This window comes from Cryptomeria japonica, chromosome 5 (genome assembly GCF_030272615.1).
Source record: "Cryptomeria japonica chromosome 5, Sugi_1.0, whole genome shotgun sequence".
Classification (NCBI taxonomy): Eukaryota; Viridiplantae; Streptophyta; class Pinopsida; order Cupressales; family Cupressaceae; genus Cryptomeria; species Cryptomeria japonica.
Genome location: NC_081409.1, coordinates 59,386,573 through 59,407,378, shown reverse-complemented (window position 1 = coordinate 59,407,378; position 20,806 = coordinate 59,386,573). Strand labels below are relative to the sequence as shown.

Here is a 20,806-nt window from a genome sequence, read left to right as displayed (position 1 = left end):
TTTAAATGGGGTTATGTCAATTAAATGCTAAGTTATAATGCTAAGCCACTTAAGCATTTAATGATTTAATAAGCGCACCTTGGAATGTGCACCCAAGTTGATGAAATGAAATATTTTAATATTTTTAAAATTGTAATACTTGTTTTGGGTGTGGAGTTGTTGGGAGACATAAGGAGTTTAATAAATTATTATTTTATTCTTCGTTTCGATGTTTGTTTATTGCTATATCTGATAAATTAAGTACATGAAATAATAATATACATGACAATGCATACCAAACACAACAGTAAAATATATCTTTATTTGCTCATGAAATTATTATAGAGGAGAAGACCAGAGATGGTCGGCCAAGGATTATAATTAATTCGACTATACCATACCACCTTTCTTGGTGGTACACAACATATTTAAAGGACCTGATGGTTGCGGAGAGGAACACAATTGTCAACCAACTGACACATTAACTACTCGAGAGTGACAACCCACTTAATACGAACAATTAATACATTGATAGATAACAAATATTATCAAACATAACAATAGGCATTTTATGTTGACTACATCTTCACCCCCAAAAGAAAAAGTCGTCTTCCAGACGACAAGTAAACATCAAGTAATATTTGGGAAGACTAATGACAAACAATGACTTGGACTGGACAACCCCAACTTGTAGTGTACCTACGAAATCAAATGGGGGTTTGGGGGCAACACCCCCAATAAGGGTCTGGGGGTAGCGCCCAGGGTGCGCTCCTTGTCACGATGCAACGCGAGGTCGAGGGGTAGTGCACCCATCACCAAGCCCAAATTAAGACTTTCAAAACCACACAAAACTCCATGGCACACATGATTTTCGTGATTTTTAAAGATGCTAGAAACAATGCTGATGAAGCCAAAAACTAGAGCTTGTGCAATCTTTAACCAATGTATGCAACACAACAAAATCTGATTTATGATGGAGATAAGCAAGTTTGTTGACTTTTGCTAATGATGTCGTATTGGTATGTTGTATGCCCTCTTCATAGTATCCAACATAATCAAAGGTGTACTAAAGTGCGATTTCAAAATTGCTTGCTGTCCCTTAGATAATAGCCGTACTGTTGAAAAGTTTTGTTGCTCGAACTCGCATTGTAATGGCCGTACGACATTTGAAAAGATCCATCTATGTACTTGTTCTTCGATGTGGTATGAAAATTCTAGATATGCTAGTGATAATGCCGTCGTACAATATAACACGGATGTCGTACTGTGCTGGTGAAGAGCCATATGAGGAAGTGAAGCCATACTTCCAAAAATTGAGGCTGCCATACGATGGGAAATTAAATGAGCCATACGTAAAAATGATGCCAAGACTGTTGTATGACACAAGTCAAAGGATACTGTACGGGTGATTGTCATACGAGAGAAATAGGGGTCTGCCATATGACCAAGAACCACCGTATGGTGCTATCAAGCAACAATTGTCGTACGGTACCACCAAATAACAATCGACATATGTGTTGACGTGTCTAAAGTTGCGGAACTACGACTTCATCCGGTCAACGCAGAATAGAAATTCTAAGAATCCTATCCTCTCTTGAGATAAGTAAATCCCTAACGCTATGTTAATTTGATCAATGGGGATGACCTCAATGTTTCAGTTGTTAGGTCTTGACTGCAGGATAGGTTAGTGGTTGATGTGTTTTGCTGGGAACACAAAGGGGACTTATGGTTAGACGAAATTGGTTTCGTACAGGTTCCCTAAAATCTTACAGTCCTATCTCATCTAATTTGCTTCTAATTGATGCTACTTCAGCTTGACTTGCGGGCTTCTTTGATAAAAAAGAAAGAAAAGGAGGGATAAGGATAAAGAGTGAATAAGAACAGCTAGCTAATTTAACTAAGACAACATATTTGAACACATAGACGAAAGTCTTAAAATAACTAGAAATTACTTTGCCAGCTAATTAGCACAACTAGGTAAAAACCAGTGCAATCATCTAAGGATTTTGAATTTTCAAGCTACTAAATACAAATGATGGATTCTTACACCCACTCATTCAAATCTAATAACCGAACTTAGCACAAAAAGGCTCAGACTAACCATGTAGAGGAAACAATAATCAACTATTTCCTAATGGTATGAACCAAGATTTCCCATCAAATATATGCTTAAATAACTGTCTGAAAGTAAATACAGTTGCAAAAATATAAAACAAATGGAGAAGAGGACCATGCACTCACAGTAAAACAGACACAACTTTAACATCCATTAAATTTTGTATATATTTCGCCAGAGTTTTTGCAACAATCTTTGTTTTCTGCCTGAAATAAAGGAGGGACTAACTCCTTTATATAGAGTTCCCAAAAATGGATGAATGGCCAAGATTAAACTTTAAACAAGTGGCTAGATTCATCCTCTATCAAAACTGCCCATACCCATAAATGGGAGGCAAAATATCAACAACAACAAAAGGAGAAACAATAATTACCAAAAAGGTAATCAATAACTACCAAAAAAGCTGCTCCAAAAAGTGCACATGCACGGAGCTCAAGATTTACAACAGTTTTGGTAGTTAAGAATGAACTTTATGTCTGAAAAGTGCTTTTTAAGATTTAAAAAGAAACTTATATTTTAGGAAAGCACTTTCTGCTTTTTAGGCGGAGACTACCAACCGGTAGTCATACCATATTAAACCTTGATAGAAAACATTCCATATGCCGGTTCACATTTCAACATACCGGTTCACAACATTATACTGGTTCACTTTGCCAGTTGGTTAACTTCAACATACCGGTTCACAACATTATACCGGTTCACTCTTCAACATATTGACATCAATGACAACATAATATCATCATGTCAACATACTCTGCACATATGCCAACAATCTCCCCTTTTGGCATTGATGGCAATATTCAAAGATATCTCTCTTTCTGCATCACATTTTCTCCTTAATACTGCAAATATCTTCTCCGCTTCACATCTTCTCCCCCTTTGACAACAATGCCAAAGTGGAGGCACGAGCTTCCCTGTTCCACTATGCTGCTCCCCTTGAGGAGTAGCATCCTTCAACACATCAATCCTGAAAAGATATAGCAAAGTGAGATCTGACTGATGTGGAGCACAAACCTTTAGTTTACCTCTTGAAGGGGCAACACCCCTAATTCACCTCTCAAATAGGTAAATGTAGCCTTCGGTAGAGGCTTGGTGAATATGTCTGTTAACTGGTCCTTACTGGAAACATGTTCCAATACCACCTCTTTGTTCTGAACCTTTTTCCTCAAGAAATGATACTTGAGTTCAAAGTGCTTGGTTCTAGCATGTAAAACCGAATTCTTGGAAATGTTAATTGCACTTGTATTGTCACAAAATATGCTTACCGGTTCAGATACAGGAACTTTGAAGCCATTCAATACATGCTTCATCCAAATAGTCTGGGTGCAGTTCATAAAAGTTGCAACATACTCCGCTTCTGCTGTAGACTGAGAGATACAACTCTTCTTTTTACTCATCCATGAGACCAGTCTACCACCGAGAAAGAATGCACCACCGGTTGTGCTCTTCCGGTCATCCACATTACCAACCCAATCAACATCTGTGAACACTTTCAGGTTGAAATCATCATTGTATGGATACCATAATCCATAGTCAATAGTTCCCTTTAGATATCTAAGAATCCGCTTGACTGCTACCAAGTTAGATTCTCTTGGGCTTTTCTGAAACAGAGCGGTAATACCCATTGCATGTGCAATGTTCGGTCTGCTATGCACTACATAATGCAACTTACCAATCATTGATCGGTATTCCTTCTCATTTACCAATGCTGAGTCATCCTCTTTTGATAGTTTACAACTGGTCACCATTGGTGTACCAACCGGTTTGCTGTCTTCCATGCCAAAGGTCTTCAACACCTCTTTGACATACTTGGACTGAGTAATAAAGATTCCATCTTTCATTTGCTGAATCTGCAGTCCAATGAAGAACTTAATCTCCTCTATGAGTGACATCTCAAATTCCTTCTTCATCTCATCTGCAAAGTCATGACTCATCTTGTCATCTCCACCAAAGATTATGTCATCAACAAATACTTCACATATCAGAATCTGATCTCCTTCTGATTTCAAGTAGATATTGCTATCTTCACTTGTTATTTCAAATCCAATCTTCACAAGATGGGAGTGCAAGCGTTCATACCATGCTCTAGGTGCCTGCTTCAGTCCATACAAGGCTTTATGTAGCCTACACACCATGTCACTGTCTTCTGATAGGGCAAACCCATCTGGTTGCTCTATATACACCTCCTCTTCAAGTATTCCATTTAGAAATGCAGATTTTACATCCATTTGGTATACCTTGAATCCTTTAAAAGCTGCATATGCAAGAAGCATACGAACTCCTTCCAATCTTGCTACTGGAGCAAAGGTTTCTCCATAGTCTTCTCCTTCTTCTTGGGCATATCCTTTACATACTAGTTTGGCTTTGTTCCTTACCACTGTGCCATCCTCATTCAGTTTATTTCTGAAGACCCATTTGGTTCCAATGACATTTTTATGCTCTGGTCTGGGTACCAAAGACCATGTACCATTCTTTTCTATCTGATGAAGTTCCTCTTCCATTGCCTTGATCCAGTCTTCATCTTTATGTGCCTCTTTGAATGATTTAGGCTCAAATTCAGAGATCATACATGAGTTTTCTCTGACCTTTCTTGTAAGAATTCCTGCATCTTTGTCTCTTATGATCTGCTTTGGATCATGATTGAATTTTACATACCTAGGAATGATCTTAGTTGTTTCCTCTTGCTTTTCTTCTTCATCCTCATCTTCATCAGCATCAGCATCCACTGGTGTAGGAGCACTGTTATTGGTGCTTGGCTGTTTTGCAACCGGTTCCTTGAAGGTTACTACCAGTTCATCTCTTACTTGCTCACTGCTGGTTTCCTCAGATTTCTCAGAGGTTTCATCAACTCTAACATTGATGCTTTCAACAATTCTCTGAGTCCTATTGTTGAAACATTTGAGAGCTTTGCTCTTTGTGGAATAACCTAGGAATATTCCCTCATCACATTTAGCATCAAACTTGCTCTGATGTTCACTCCTCTTGATATAACATTTACTACCAAACACTCTGAAGTAGCTTACCACTAGTGTCTTACCGGTCCAATACTCATAAGGTGTTTTGTCCTTACCCTTTTTGATGAGTACCTGGTTCATTGTGTAGACTGCAGTGTGTTGTGACCATTTCACACATCGCCCCATTGCAAATGGGGACCCCTCTTTTTGCTCGTTTTTCGCTCGCTTTTCGTTTTGTTTTTTTTAGGGTTTTGTTAGTCAGTCAATTGTCTGGATTTAGGGTCAAGCCTTAGGGTTTTAATTGCCGTCTTTTCAGGCCAGAATCCAGTCAATTTTGAGAGCTTTTGAGCTTCTTTTGTAGAATGCAAATTTTGAATGCAATGATTTCGCCAAAATGGTCTATTTTCAATTGGAATTTTGAGTGCAGAGCTTAAATTTGTCTAAGTGTTGAAGATGAAGTGTGAATTTTTGTCCAAATGAGTGATTTTGACCAAATTTTGACTTTTTTTGATTTTTGATCCCAGGCATGGGGAATGATTTGTTTTCGCCTTGTGAAGTTATTAAACTTGTGAAATCATGTTATTTTGACCTGTAAGAGCAAAATCGCTCCTGTCCCTCAGTGAAGGACCGGAGCTACAAATCAAATATTACTTTGTCCTTGCAGGATTTTGACGACTTAACAATTTGAAGATGTCCAAGGAGATATGTTTTACCAAATGAATATAACTTGAGGCGCCGTTGTGAAGAAGAATGAGCCAAAATGCCAAAATCGCTCCTGTCCCTCAGTCAGGGACCAGGGCGAAATTCTTTGTAGCTCCCGTCCCTCTCCAAGGGACCAGAGCGAAGTTCTTCACAAGACAAAATTCAGGCAAAGATCAAGTCAAGTTTATGTTTGAAGGCAAGGAAGGAGGTGAAATGAACTCATTGAAGATAAATTGAAGATTACCAAATGCCAACAAAGGACCAAAATGCTTAAGTTCGCTCCTGTCCCTCAGGAAGGGACCAGAGCGATTTTTGTTATAGATGATTTTCTTGCCAAGTTACAACCGATCTCAAGGCATGAATGAATGAAAGGAAGTATGACGAGACAATTGAAGATAGTTTTTGGAGGTTAGCAAAGTGAAATGGAGCCTACAAGAGCAAGATCGCTCCTGTCCCTCTCCAAGGGACCAGGGCGATATAATGGTTATATTATAATGGTTATATTACCGTTCCTCCAAGTTCAGGACACTCCAAGGCGAAGAACAAGGTGGTGAGGACATTTTAAGGTATCTCCATCAAACACAAAGCATCAAGGGTCGTCAACATTGAAAGATTTGTACAAAATACCCTAGTTCGCTCCTGTCCCTCAGGAAGGGACCAGAGCGAAATTTGCATAAAGGCATAGATTTCGAAAGTTAAACAAGCATCAAGTGATTAAGGAAGATCAAGGGATCACGTTTTACCCAATGAGGACAATTGCAAGTTGGAGAACGCAAGCATGAACCCAAAGACTTGAAGTTCGCTCCTGTCCCTCAGGAAGGGACCAGAGCGATATATATTATATTGGCCAAATCTCTCAAAAATCACGTAAGGTCAAGGTTTTGCAAGGTCGTATGAGGTCCAAGGCATGATTAGAAGGTGATATACAAAGACTTCAAACGTTAAAAGATCCTCAAATTGAACACAGAAGCTATATCGCTCCTGTCCCTCTCCAAGGGACCAGGGCGATTTGCTTAGGATTCTTCATTTTCCTTCAAGTTCATGCCAAGTCAGGGTTTTTCGGGATCACACAAGGTATAAGGTGTCTTTTGAAGATGATATGCAAGAGTTTTGAACGTCAAAGTGTTACCAATTTGTGCAAGGAACTCATATCGCTCCTGTCCTTTGGACAAGGACCAAAGCGATTTCATTAAAACATTCATGTTCCGTCAAAACTAAGACAAGGCAAGTTCGTGCTAGATCAAGAATGTCCTTTAAGAGGCAATGAACGAAGAACCAAGTTTGAGAGGTGATGCATTTGGACTAGAGTTTCAAGATCGCTCCTGTCCCTCTCCAAGGGACAAGGGCGATAATCCTTCTAAAGTCTAAATGCCTTGTAAAAATCAAGTGGAACCAGCATGGAATGAACAAACAATGTTATTATTCGCCCTACAATGAAGATTAGAGATCAAAGATGCAAAGTCAAGAAGAAATTATTTGGATCGCTCCTGTCCCTCTCCAAGGGACCAGGGCGATAATACATCCAAAGGCACTCATGCACACATGCAAGTCGATCTAGTTCGAAGGACCTAGCGAAAATGGTAAATCCAACGTGGGGATGGAGACCTTGGACGTAAAAATTGCAAGAATCAAGACCCAGTTGATGGATCGCTCCTGTCCCTCAGCCAGGGACCAGGGCGATGAGGTTTGTTTATTTCATTTTCAAATTTTGGCGCTAAACGTACATTTTTGGATTTATTTTGAATGCTAAAATCGATAATTTTGAAAATTTAATTAAAAATTGGCATTTAAATATTGCACTTGATATTAATTAATTATTTTTTGCCTTGTAAAAAATCGAAGTTTATTAATTAAAAATGATGGCAAATTAATTAATTATTATAGAGCGCTTGGTATTTTATTGTTTTATGAAGGTCGGCCTTGTTATTTATTAAAAAATCGTTTAAAAATTGCTTTATTTTACCAAGTCGGCCTTGGGGTGAATGAGAGGTAAGCGCTATAAAGGGGAGGTGAAAATCATTATTTTCACATTATCATTTTCATCTCATATGCGATCAAAGGAAGAAGTGCGAATTGATATCCAAGGTGGAGCGAATTTCATTCCAAGCAAGGTGGTGCGAACTTGAGGTTTCCATTTGTGCGAACTTGTCAAATCCATTGGAGATCACGTCAAAAAAACTTGAAGGGTGGCGAACTTGATAAGAGGAACGTTGCTTTGAAGATCACATCGAGGACATATCAAAAGATGGTGAAATTGATATTTTAAAGGAGAGATTGCGTTGAAGACTATTTATACGTCAATTTTGCCTAGGCGAATCCTTTTTATTTTGCATTCTAGAGTTAGCTCTCTTTTGAGGTATGGTGATATTGGTTTTATTGTTTTAATTTTTGATCGTCATATTTTAAATTTTGAATTTTGAATTCCTAGCTCAATCGTTTTATTTTAGGAAATGATAACTCTAAAGACTTATCATGATGTTTCCTAAAATTTACTCTCTAATCTATGTTATTCATTGCAAAATCTAGTCTCTCATTATGAAATGTTGTGTAGGTATGGCGACCCCGAAGGCGGGAGCATCCACCAGTCGTTCAGCTCTCATGAAAGAAGATCAGAAGACCGAAGAAGTGGAGACCAAGATCGTGTCGAAGTGGAGCAACATTGGAGATACAAACTTAGGCAACTTCAGCACGAAGAAGTTTCGAGAGGTCCCTTACATTGGCAAGCCATCACCTGTCGCCCGGAGAATAATCGAGAGTGGCATCATTAAGGCGGCCGGCTTTCCTCCAGCTGTTCAGTGCCATGAGTTGATGATCGAGTGTGCTCGTCACTATGATCCACAGTCCAGAATGATCGTATCCAAAGAGGGAAACACTTTGGCGTACCTTTCAGAGGAAGCTATAAGTGAAACTTTCCATCTTCCAGAGCACAGGGACATGATATACAAGAGCATAGAAGGAGCCAGATCAATGTACGAGGATGATCCAGATGCTTGTCTAAGCATTATCAATAAGAACTGGCTACTTAAGAGCCGTCCCCGTCTGAGCAAGGTCCCGAACACACCGCACAGGATTGATTTCCAGGAGGAGTACAGAGATTTGATTACCATGCTCAACCAAGTTACAGGAGCCCCTCATGCCTTCTATTTTGAGAAGTGGATGTTTTACTTCATCCAGGTGATTGTTCAGGGAAAAGGTACGATACATTGGGCTAGGATGATTAGCCATTGCTTGGACGTACAGTTGAGGAGACTCAAGGCTACTAAGTCCTTCCACATGAGTTCATATGTCATCTATGCCTTGATCAGGAGTGTTGAGTACGCAGGACTACCTCACAGAGGAGTGATTGGAAGAGGACCCGGCGAGGTCAGAGCTTGTGATTCCTATGCCTACTTGCATCATCCGCCAGGGAACAACTATAAGTTGGTTAATGATACTTTCACGATGAATATCACCAGGACGTTGCAAGGTGGAATTCACAACAGGTTATCTCAAGATGCACAGGAATTCATAAAGAGGTACGGTGCTTGGTTCATTCAGTTCCCGAAATTCACTTATATTAGAGTGCATGGATGTCCTTTACCTCCATACATGTTGCCGAGATATCCGACAGACAGAATTGTGTTACTTGAAGTAACAAGACAGTTGGCAGCATATGTGAAGGCATTCAGACACAGACATCAGAATGGAGTTCCAGTACCCATCATTTTGGGCAATTCAGTTGAGGTATGTCCTAATGTCTTAGCCATGGATGACGCAGAGAAGGAGTTAGCCTTGTATTCTTTTTCATCTTTTGCTTTGAGAGAAAGCTTTGATCCACATGGACATTTAGAGGAGACAGTCGGCAGAAGGTTTAGGCATGAGTACCAAATAGAAGATTTTATGATGAATCTCTTAGATGATCTTGAAGTGAAACGGAAAATGCATTCTAGATTGCCTTTGGATTTCATCAGGAAATGCAGGATTTACAGAGTGGCCGACCAAGCTCAGGACAGTGGCAGACATATCCAGTCTTCCTATGATCGAGAAAGCAAAACAATAAGGTTAGATTGGAATGAGCCCGAGGTCGTGGATTTAGATACTTTGATGGCACCAGTCTTGTCTTGTACTCGCAGATGGGTTGACATACAACATCAGAAGTTGAGAGAACAAGGCATAGCTATGACCTTCACTTTGGAAGAGAAACCAGCCGAAGGTGGAGCTAGTGTGAGTGAAGGCAATCCTAATCCTAGAAATTCAGGTGAAGGAAACCTTCGATGTGCCAGTGAGGGCAATCTCCATCCAAGAGGTTCGAAGAGGAAAGAGAGACCTGGAAAGAGAGAATCTTCCAAGAAGAAACAAGAGGCTAATAGAGATAGATCATCCGGTACATCTTCTAGACCTGAGAAGAGAACGATTCAAGTGGAAGAATCCATGGAGTCTATGGTACAGAATGACAGGCAGGAAGAAGGACAGGCACAGCATGGTTCACCAGATGGATCTCTCCAAGACTATGAGTTAGATGAAGATAAAGAAGACAATGGAATGACATCTCCTCCCAGACAAGAAGAAATAGTGCATAAAGAGATTCAAGTTCAAGAAACAAGATCGATTATCCGAGATTGGTTGAAGGAAAGATTAACCAAGGTGATCGTAGTAGAGGACGAGGACAATGCAATTGATTTAGAGAGCCTTGTTGGACGTTCACACGAAGTAACAAAGAAGAGAAAGGCTACCAAGATGTCCAAGATGATTCGAGATGAGACTGGATCCAGGAAATTGCAGATAGCTACACCGGCAGTAGACAAATATGAAGGTGAGATCCTAGCAGAGGAATATGATATACAGACATTTGAGCTAGGACCATCTACAGCAGAGCAGACTTTAGATGATGCCACCGATTCATTTGAGGCATTGAAAGACAAGCTTAGAGAAGAAATGGAGAAGAACAGAAAGCTTGAGAGAGAGGTTGGTGCATGGAGGACATATTTCAGTCACATCAATGAACCTTTGGGACGTCAGGATCCAGCTAGATCACCAGTGCAGGCACTTCCACTTCAATCCATCAATGAGGCAGAAAGATTCAGGAACATGGTCCAACGTACAAGTAATTGGATGGATAGATCTCATACAGTGGCCATGGAATTTGTAACAAGGATGATGAAGATTATTCATCAAGCTATCCAGGTTCTTGAGATAATCCACAATTTGATGATAACAGTAGCTGCATTCGCCCATACCAAAGATGTCATCATTCCTGTCTTGAAGGTAATTAGACACACATCAAGGAAAGTTTTAGCGCAAGAGAAGATCTTGGATGGAGAATCTCACAGTTTGTTTCAGTGGTCAACCTTACTCCATATGAAAAGTGTTTTCTTCGAGGACATCAGTGTTAGATGTGGCCAAGTTGAGGAGGTGATCAATCCGATCCAAGACAGAGTATTTGAGGTACTTCGTACCATTCTTGGCAGAAGGATCAAGGTTGAGACAGATGTGGATATGCAGGGATTAGAGGATAGAATCAAGGTCATCTTTTGCAAGGACGCAAATGTTACAGATGAGCAATATGATCAGATGTTTGCCACCATGCTCCTGATTGAAAGAACAAAGGAACTTGAATCTACTTGGGACGCAGCTCTTCTAGATGCATTCGATCAGGTCATCCACTTGGAAGAGAGTATGAAGAATCTTCTCGAGATTCCAATTGCAGAAATCGAAGGAATCGTGACAAGATTCATTGCATATGCCAAAAAAGAACATTGGAAAGGGAATAAGGTTCTAGATGAAAGGTTGTTATAGATGACATGGCATCTTATTTGTCATTGGTTTATGTCTCCTAGGTTTTTGTGCCAAATTTAATATTTGGCTATGTATTTAATATTGTTTAGTAAAAAGGAGGCCATTTGTAACAAACCCTAATTAGGGTTTAGGTGTCATGATCTTGACCGTTGATCTACTTTCGATCTGGACCTTTCATTGTAACTGGGGATGCTATTTATACCCCCATTTTTCATTTCATTTGGTAATAGTCAATAGTCAATAGTCAATAGTCAATAGTCGATAGTTGATGTAAGAGAGTTTATTGTATTAGAGAGATTAGAGTTAGAAGCAATTTTATTTTGTAGCAAGATTGAGTTTTGAAGAGAGGAATTCAAGCAATTGTTGTACATGATGACTTGGAAATCAATAAAATATTGAAGTTATGGTGTTTTGTTGCAACTTTCTTGGTTATCTTCATGGTTGTTTAATCTACTTGAATCATGCTCAATCAAAGTAGTGTGTTAATTTGAAGGACATCGTGTGAGACTTCATCTTTGGTAGGATTCGTAATCCAAACCACTAGCTTCTTGCTGATTGTAGGAACGCCTTGCGTGGTCGACTGGAGAATACTTTGAGTCCCTTAATCTTCAATCATTATTGTATCTTGGATATGTACCTTCGTGGTAGTGTCTTTAATCTTTGATGCATTGAATATCATTTTGTTACCTTAGAAGATCGCACTAATTTCAATTGAGTTGTTACCTTATGGCAAAATTGAAGTTGGTTGAATCTTGCCAAGTCTTGTCTACACGAAGTCATTCTTAGGGTTAGATTAGATTAGACCTCTTTCAAACCCTACTCTTTTGTTTTTTTGAATAGTTTCTTAGTTTAGCAAATCTTTAGCTTTCGGAATGCGTAAGACCCCTTGAAGGAAACAGCAAATCACATCATACCGCTGGAAGCTTGTCCACACGTAGAGACCCTACTAACAGAACCTTGGAGTCTTCCTAACTGATCCTTTATGCGAATCTTCAGCAGTTAGAGATTATTTTCTCAAGAGAGGATAAGATGCCTATTGGTATTTTATTCTATGTATGATGGTGTATAAAATACACGTCAACACAGTGCTCACCGCTTCTCTCCAAAAGGTGTGAGCAACCTTTCCTTGGATTAACATAGTTCTAGCCGCTTCAACCACAGTCTGATTGTTCCTCTCTGCTAAGCCATTCTGCTGTGGAGTCCGGGGGGCAGACAGTTGCCTCTTGATGCCATTCTCTTCACAATATTTGTTGAATTCACCAGAAGTGAATTCCCCTCCTTGATCAGTTCTAAGGCATTTGATTCTTCTACCGCTTTCCTTTTCTACCAATGCTCTGAAAACTTTGAACTTTCCAAAGGCTTCAGACTTGTCCTTCAAGAATGTGACCCACATCATTCTTGAGCAATCATTTGTAAGAATCATAAAATACCTATCTCCCTGCACACTCCTAGTTTTCATAGGACCGCACAAATCAGTATGCACAAGATCAAGTAAATTGTTTGTAGTGAAAGATTTACCTTTGAAAGTTGAGGAAGACATTTTCCCCAGTTGACACTCTCTGCACAAAGGATTTTCCGGTTTGCTCAGCACCGACAATCCTCTAATTGCCTTGATCTTACTGGCCTTCACAATGTTATCAAAGTTGACATGGCAAAGTCTCCTACGCCATATCCAGCTATCATCAAACTTGGCCATAAGACATGTATTGACATTTGCATTCAGCTGAAATAGGTTACCTTTGGTCTGCATACTGGTGGCCATCAGTTCACCATTCTTTCCTTTGATTTTGCACACTCCATTTTTGAATTCCAGAGTGAGTCCACTATCATTCAACTGGGCAACACTCAATAGGTTGTGTCTGAGACCTTCCACCCAATACACATTGTCAGCATTGCTCTTTCCATTCATAGTGATGGACCCTCTGCCTTTGAGCATACATGGTGCATCATTACCAAAACGAACCACACCACCATCATACTCTTCCAAAGATAGAAACTTGCTCCGGTCACCAGTCATATGGTGAGAATAGCCATTGTTAATAATCCAGTCATTGGAATTATCAAAGCAGGAGATAAGAGCTTTCTTGTCTGACACATCTTCCTTGACTGCAACAAACACAATATCTTCATTTTCTTCATCTTCTGATTCCTCATCAGTGACACCTTCATCAACTGCTACAAAACAGTTTCTCCGGTTTCCTCCTTTGAACTTCTTGAACCTCTCCGGTTTATCCTTCTTGTCACCATTAGGACAGTTTACAACAATGTGTCCTATCCGGTTACAAGAAAAGCATTTCAAAGGGAGCTTACCTCTGTATTTACCAGTTCCTTTAGGATGTCTCTTGGCAAGAAGAGCTTCAAATTCCATTAGGATCTCCTCATCATCCATTTCTCTGCTGTGTTTTGGTTCACCACTGGTACAAGCTTCTTTGCCTTTTCTAGATGGTGCAGTAGATGCTCTAAAGGCTGATTCAGTCTTCTGAACACTGCCATCAAAACTATTTAGCTCATAGGTTGTCAACTTTGCAATGATGGAGTCTAGGGATACCTTAGTCTTGTCTATTGACCTCAACTCCTGAATAGCAGCAACCCTTATTGCATAGACCGGTGATAAGGATCTCAAAACTTTGCTAACAACAGTGGAATCTTTCATTTTACCACCTGCACTCTTGATATCTCCAACAATAGTTTTGATTCTTATTCCATATTGTTGAATGGTCTCTCCTTCAACCATCCGCATGTCTTCAAACTTTCCTCTAAGGCTTTCTTCCTTAGCTAGTTTCAGATGCTCATCACCGCCATAGATATTCTCAAGAGTATCCCATACTTCTTTGGGATTTTCTTTATCCTGGATATCAATAAACTCAATGTCAGATAGATTGCTGATTAGGGCTTCCATGACTTGCCCATTCTCCTGGATCTCTCTCTTTTGATCATCGGTGAGAATACCGGTAGGAATAACATAAGCATTCTCAACATAGCTCCAGTGTTGAGCACCCATGCTTCTGATGTATATCTTCATTCTGTCCTTCCATATTTTGAAATTATCTTTGTTGAACTTTGGACCTTCCCTCTTCATCATTAGAATAAGATCTTTTCCTCAAGCGGTTAAGCTTACAACACAGAGGACTTGGAGGATGCTCTGATACCAATTGATAACTCAATGATGAACAGTGAGTACCAAACCGGTATTGAGAGAGGGGGGGGGGGGGGTGAATCAGTACAGACACAAAAACTTTTCCTGAATCTATTTGACTGCAAACAGTGAACTTGACTGAAAATCACTAACACCAGTCTAAACCAGATTACTACCGGTTAAATTCAATGCGATTGTGAAAGACATAAACCAGCAACACTTAGCTTTCCATACAACCTACTCCCTCATTTCCACTTTATCCTTATGCATAAACAGATAATCTATCATCAGAGATACAATAATTTGCTAGAACAACGTGATTCACCACTAAATAGGAAATAACAAAACATCACATGACAGAGGCATCACACATGACACACATATTTTTCACGTGGAAACCCAACTGGGAAAAACCACGGTGGGGATGAATACCCACAAGCTGTTTTTGAACTCTTGAGAAGTCCGCTCTGTTAGGAGCCTAGTCTGGTTAAAGACTGTTACAACAGGTTCTGTTAGGAACCGATCCTGTTAGGGATCACTCAGTTAGGGGATGGCTAGAATACCCGGTTAAGGGTTAAACCCTGTTAAAGGTTACCTTGTTAGAGGATTTTTTGAACTCAATGGCTTTGAGTCACCCTGTTAAAGGATTTACAGCAAGCTGGTTAAAGCTACCCTGTTAAGGGATTTTCCAACTGTTGAAGTGATTAGAGATCAACATGTATTACAATGATCTGGTAATAGCACTCAATGCCAATGCAGATCCGTTTTAGTTCCTTCCTTTTGCACACACACTTTGCAGGTATCAATTCTCTTATTTGGTCTGGCAAGAATCACGTATCTTTGCACTTAGATACACACACAACATTTGCCAACAACCTCAACATGAAAAACAACATGGACCTTATAGGAAATAGATAGGTCGGTAGCATAAACCCTAAACCCTAAACATTTAAGTTGAGCAATTCAGTCGGTTCAATCCTGACCATTGAACACTTTGCATTTGAATACAACGGTCTTGAACAGATCTCAAGACATTCTCCATCGTTCGTTCTTCACCGCTTGTTGGAGGCGATAACCAATCACGCGTTCTCCACCGTTTACAGAGACTATGCACATTCCTGAGGTAGATAGGATCAATCTCCTTCATGCAAGATCCTTCACGCGCACGAGGTTGACGTGGCAACACGATCTGATCTCTATTACAATGCTAACTCATCACACAATGTCATCGGTTGAATCACACAGGCTCAAAACACTTCAACCGGAAACCCTGAGGCTGAGACTACCAACCGGTACTCATACCATATTAAACCTTGATAGAAAACATTCCATATGCCGGTTCACATTTCAACATACCGGTTCACAACATTATACCGGTTCACTCTTCAGCATATTGACATCAATGACAACATAATATCATCATGTCAACATACTCTGCACATATGCCAACAACTTACAAAGAACCTCAAAAACTGCCCAAGGTTCATAAAACAATATAACGTAAAAATGGGGACATTACAATAACCCTTTTAATTCCAATCAGATATTTCTATGGGTACTTGGGGCTTCTTGAGGATCTCCCAAAGTTTCCTTCAATATCCCGTGTTCTGGAGACATTTTAAAGGTCATTGGGGTGTTATAGACATTGCATAGACTTCCATAATTCGTCAAGCCATCTCAAAATCTCTGGGACATCTCAAGGGACCTCAAAAGTTCACAAGTCACCCAGAGTATTTATAGTTCTCATTGGTAGAATAACGGAAAATATGTAAATTTCTGCACTCATTACCAATTCAGTCAAAGTTTCCCACCTTTTCTATCTTCTTTGGCCGGCATTAAAGTTTTTCCTCTCATAATTGACATGATCTAAATTTGCAGGTTCCTCTTTTGTCATACGAATGAATTATGGATATTTGATAACAAATATTGAGGCAGCTACATATTAACATAGACATGTAGGGAACATTTATCGTAAATGCTTAGGTAAGAACAATAAAGTACATATTATCATATTAATTCTATTGAAGCTTGAACACAACCGTTAGCAAATAAAAATGTTGAGAACATTTATTGAGAAATGACTAGGAAGCACAAGAGCTTGCATATTCTCATATTAATTCTATTGAAGCTTGAACATAACTGTTAGCAAAATATAATAGCAGGACAATTTGATTGACCTGATATTTTTAATTATTAGGTTTCAAGTTGCAATATTTATTTCATGCGATTCAGATTGGAATCAGGATATTTACAGAATATTAAATGCTTAGTTTTATAAAATATAGAACTTCATATTCTTTTTTTTTCTCTTGATAAGAAAACTCCCCTTATGGGGTGCCTATTAGCTTAAATGTCATAACCAAGGGGCATTTCCTCTGCTAAATTCACCAAGCACTTGTCGTTGGCCTTGTTTGTTAAGATGTGCTACACCCAGAATATGATATTTTTCTGTTTAAACATGTAATATGTCTCTTGGGATTTGAACACAAGTATCCACTATTGAAGCCTCAATGATTTTACTGCTTGAACTCATTCTATTTGACAATAAAATTGTAGTCTTATTTTTAATCTTTTTGAGTATGAATGTATGTGTGTATGTACATATATTTGTGGTCCCTAACTGTCACCAAATTTTGATTTTTTTCCATTATAGTAGCTGTTCTCCCCATAGCAGAAACTCCATGGAATGTAACAAACAATGGTGCCAATCACACTTCTCTAAATTTCTTACATAGTCACAAGGAAACTCAGGTTCAAGGATAGTATCTGCTTATGACTGTATTTAAATGTAATAGAGGCATTTCCTTGTGACTGTTATGTGTAGTATAGTTCAAAATCACACTTCTCTAAATTTCTTACATGGTCCCAAGGAAACTCAGGTTCAAGGATAGTATCTGCTTATGACTGTATTTAAATGTAATAGAGGCATTTCCTTGTGACTATGTTATGTGTAGTATAGTTCAAAACGATGTTCCCTTCCCATAGCCTCATTTTGTGACTGTTGGCGAGTATGATTTATGATAAAACTTCTCCAGACACAACAAAGGAAAAAACAGTCTTAAATAAGGCTATAATGTCAGCTAAATAACTATTCATTTTTTTTATAAGTTCAGCTATTCATGTGTTTACTATGATGATAGCTGGAGTTGTAATTTGTTAATGTGAGAAACTTTTAGATATTTTAATGTACTTAAATTGATTCTTTATGCGTCAGGGATTTGGGATTCAACAATTTGACAGGACAGATTCCAGACACATTCAAAACTCAAAGAAATAAAGGCTACGATCTACAATATTTGTGAGTTATATGCTAGAAGCATTGCTATGGGAAATGATCTATGTTTATTTTTTTTAAAGTGTATAAGCATTTGCAACATGCAATGCCTAATAAATCAAAGAAACTTTTTTTTTTCAGATTTCCCTACAAAGAAGCCAGTGGATATATCTCCCCTCATGTTTATATCTCATATCTAGTTGAAATGGTTTCCTTATAGTAATCTGCTTGGGACGTTGTTCATCTTTCGGACTTTCTATCTCTTTCATATGTTCTTTCTTTTCCTCCACTTCAGTTTTAGATTTCTTTTCTCTGTCGTCACTTGAAGTTCAGCTTCTTTCCCCAGCTTATGAGGAATCTCATTTTTTTTCATTTATAGTCAAACTTGACCTTTAAAACTATTGACCTCCTTTGAAAGAACTACCTTTTCTCTAAAAATAAAAAAAGAGCAAGACAAAATAACCTTTACTTGAAAAAGCCACCTCGAACTGGATGGAGATTTTGACATTCTAAATTTCATTGTAGTGTGATCAAGTGTGTTGCTGCAAACCAATGAACTAGTAAGTTCTCCTGTTTTTGTTATTCCTACATATATCCCTCATGGTATGCTCAAGGAAAAATTCTAGACACAATTCCTCATGTCTATTTTAGATGCAAATATCCACCAAGATTGGACTAGATTTCTTTCTATACTTCTTATCAATGAAGTTGTTGCATACATCTCAGTAGTTCTTATTCAAACCCTGTCTTCGGATCCTTTTTAAAGCACAAGACAAAACCACAGATTTTTCTGTTTTCTATCCTTTTCTCAACCTCACCCTTCTCCACAAGGTGAATACCTATAGCTAGTCAGCCTGGAACATATAAAAGGCTCAAGAAATTCAAGAAATTCAATATATAACTTCACTGATATTTAAATTATTACTCAGCATTTTGGTTTATTAGTGCAATCAAAATCTCTTCTTGTAACGCTGAAAAGATATTCATTCTAAAGCAAAGTTTTGCTATTTCAGGTACCTTGGAAACAATACCTTAACAGGAAACCTCAACTCATGGTTAGGAAAAATTTCTCATGTGTAAGAAACTTTTACCTCATTTCTAGCTCAATTATCAATACAATATCTTTTTACTTGCGTGAGTTTTAAGTATTGTGTATGCTGTTGTAACCAAATGCACAATTAGTTAAAAATGGCATGTGTTGATGCTAACAATTGCTACTGTGAGTGATGTTGAAAGTTGTAGCATAGATTAACTGCCACTAATTCATCCCATATCATGCAGATCCATAAAATTCAATGACTGTTTGGATCGTGTTGTTTGTATTCAATTCCATCTTTATGTCTTGTTGAAAAGCATACAACTAAAACATTGCATAGGTTTATCATACTTTTATATGACATGGTATTGATTAGGAATAATGATTGCCCTTTTCTTAAACGAAAACTATAATGTCCCCAAATTTTTATAAAGTAAATTATTTAAATTATTTAATTATGTTGTCTAAAAATTAAATTTATTTGATAAGGATGACTTTAAATTAATTAATTTAATTAAAAATAAAAGTGGAAATAATAAAACAGTCAATTTATTAAATAAAGTTATCCAATTATGATAAAAATTAAAGTCAGCCAAATCTTTTAGATGTTTCTTGGAGTTCTTTATAAGGAGGCTTGTTGGGTGGAGTAAGGCATGCTTATGGTTTTGATAAGTTGAATTGTTGTGATAGTTTTATGAGAAGCTGAGGACGGAAACCTTCAGTTGATCAACAAGGGTTGGACAAAAACCTGACTCGTCTATGGGTGGACTATGATTTATCAAATTAATAAGCCTTATAACTCCAAAGAGTGATTTATTTTACTTTTAAAACATTTTGGGCACTTAAATTCACTTTTGAAATACTCGAGTGAAAATATTAAAATATTTTCTATCACCTTACGGAAACTTGTCAAGGTACCGAAAATGGAGAATCCAACATCCTGAAACCAACTGAAGTTGACAGATGATAATTGATGCTGACATGAGCTCATACTATAAATAGCAGTGTTCTTTGAGGATCAAAGAGAACAAACCCAAAAAAACCTAAAAAGATTGGTGCCATGTAAGCACTTACTATAAATAAAAGTGTTCTCAAAGAGCCAAAGAGAACAAAAATCAAAAAATTCCAAAAAGATTGATGCCATGCAAGCACTTGCTGTAAACAGCAACTACTATCCAAACACGGTGAAATTGAAATCTGAGCTCACCAAGAACATTGGAACACCTCTAGCGAAACTAAAAACTTTCGAAAAACCCTAAAAACTGGCCAACACTTGTAGAATAGGATGGCATAAAATTGGGGATATTATATTTCTCCCTTACTAGATATTGTTTGTCCTCGAGCAATTCCATCACAACTCCCAAATCATCAAACTAATGAAGGCTGAAACCAAGTATAACTTCCAGGTCCCATGTATATTGGGAGGGGAATGGATTAGAAGATGAATTGGCCAAGTTAGCTTCAGAGAGAGATAACAAGTGACTAGGCTGGCCTTAGTAAATGCCATGTGGCACTTTCACATCGACTTGGAATATACTCATCATGATGGAGGATTTCGATCATTTCTCAGTGCTACTCAAGGTAACGGTGAAATATGCATGACATACAATGGAGGCACGTTACTTGATGTACCAACTATGCTCAGGAATAATGGAACTTAATAACGATAGCTTACATATGGGTGTTATTTGTATGAATATGGATGACGTGTTTGTCACCTACAATGCCATTGGATATGGGCCTACTGGGGAAGGACGATAATATAGGTCACACAAAAACTCTCATTTTGATAACTTTAATTCCATGATCTAGTGTAGATTCATGATGATTTGAG

At 38.3% G+C, this 20,806-nt stretch overlaps 1 protein-coding gene across 1 annotated transcript in view; it reads left to right on the top strand.

Annotated features, from left to right (window-relative positions):
* LOC131032723 (probable leucine-rich repeat receptor-like serine/threonine-protein kinase At3g14840) overlaps window positions 1-20,806 on the top strand; it is a 169,060-nt gene that overhangs the window by 68,547 nt on the left and 79,707 nt on the right. Inside the window, exons 16-17 of the mRNA XM_059220329.1 lie at window positions 17,877-17,960; window positions 18,950-19,012. Of these exons, the coding sequence (XP_059076312.1) occupies window positions 17,877-17,960; window positions 18,950-19,012 (147 nt within the window). The remainder of the gene's footprint in view (window positions 1-17,876; window positions 17,961-18,949; window positions 19,013-20,806) is intronic.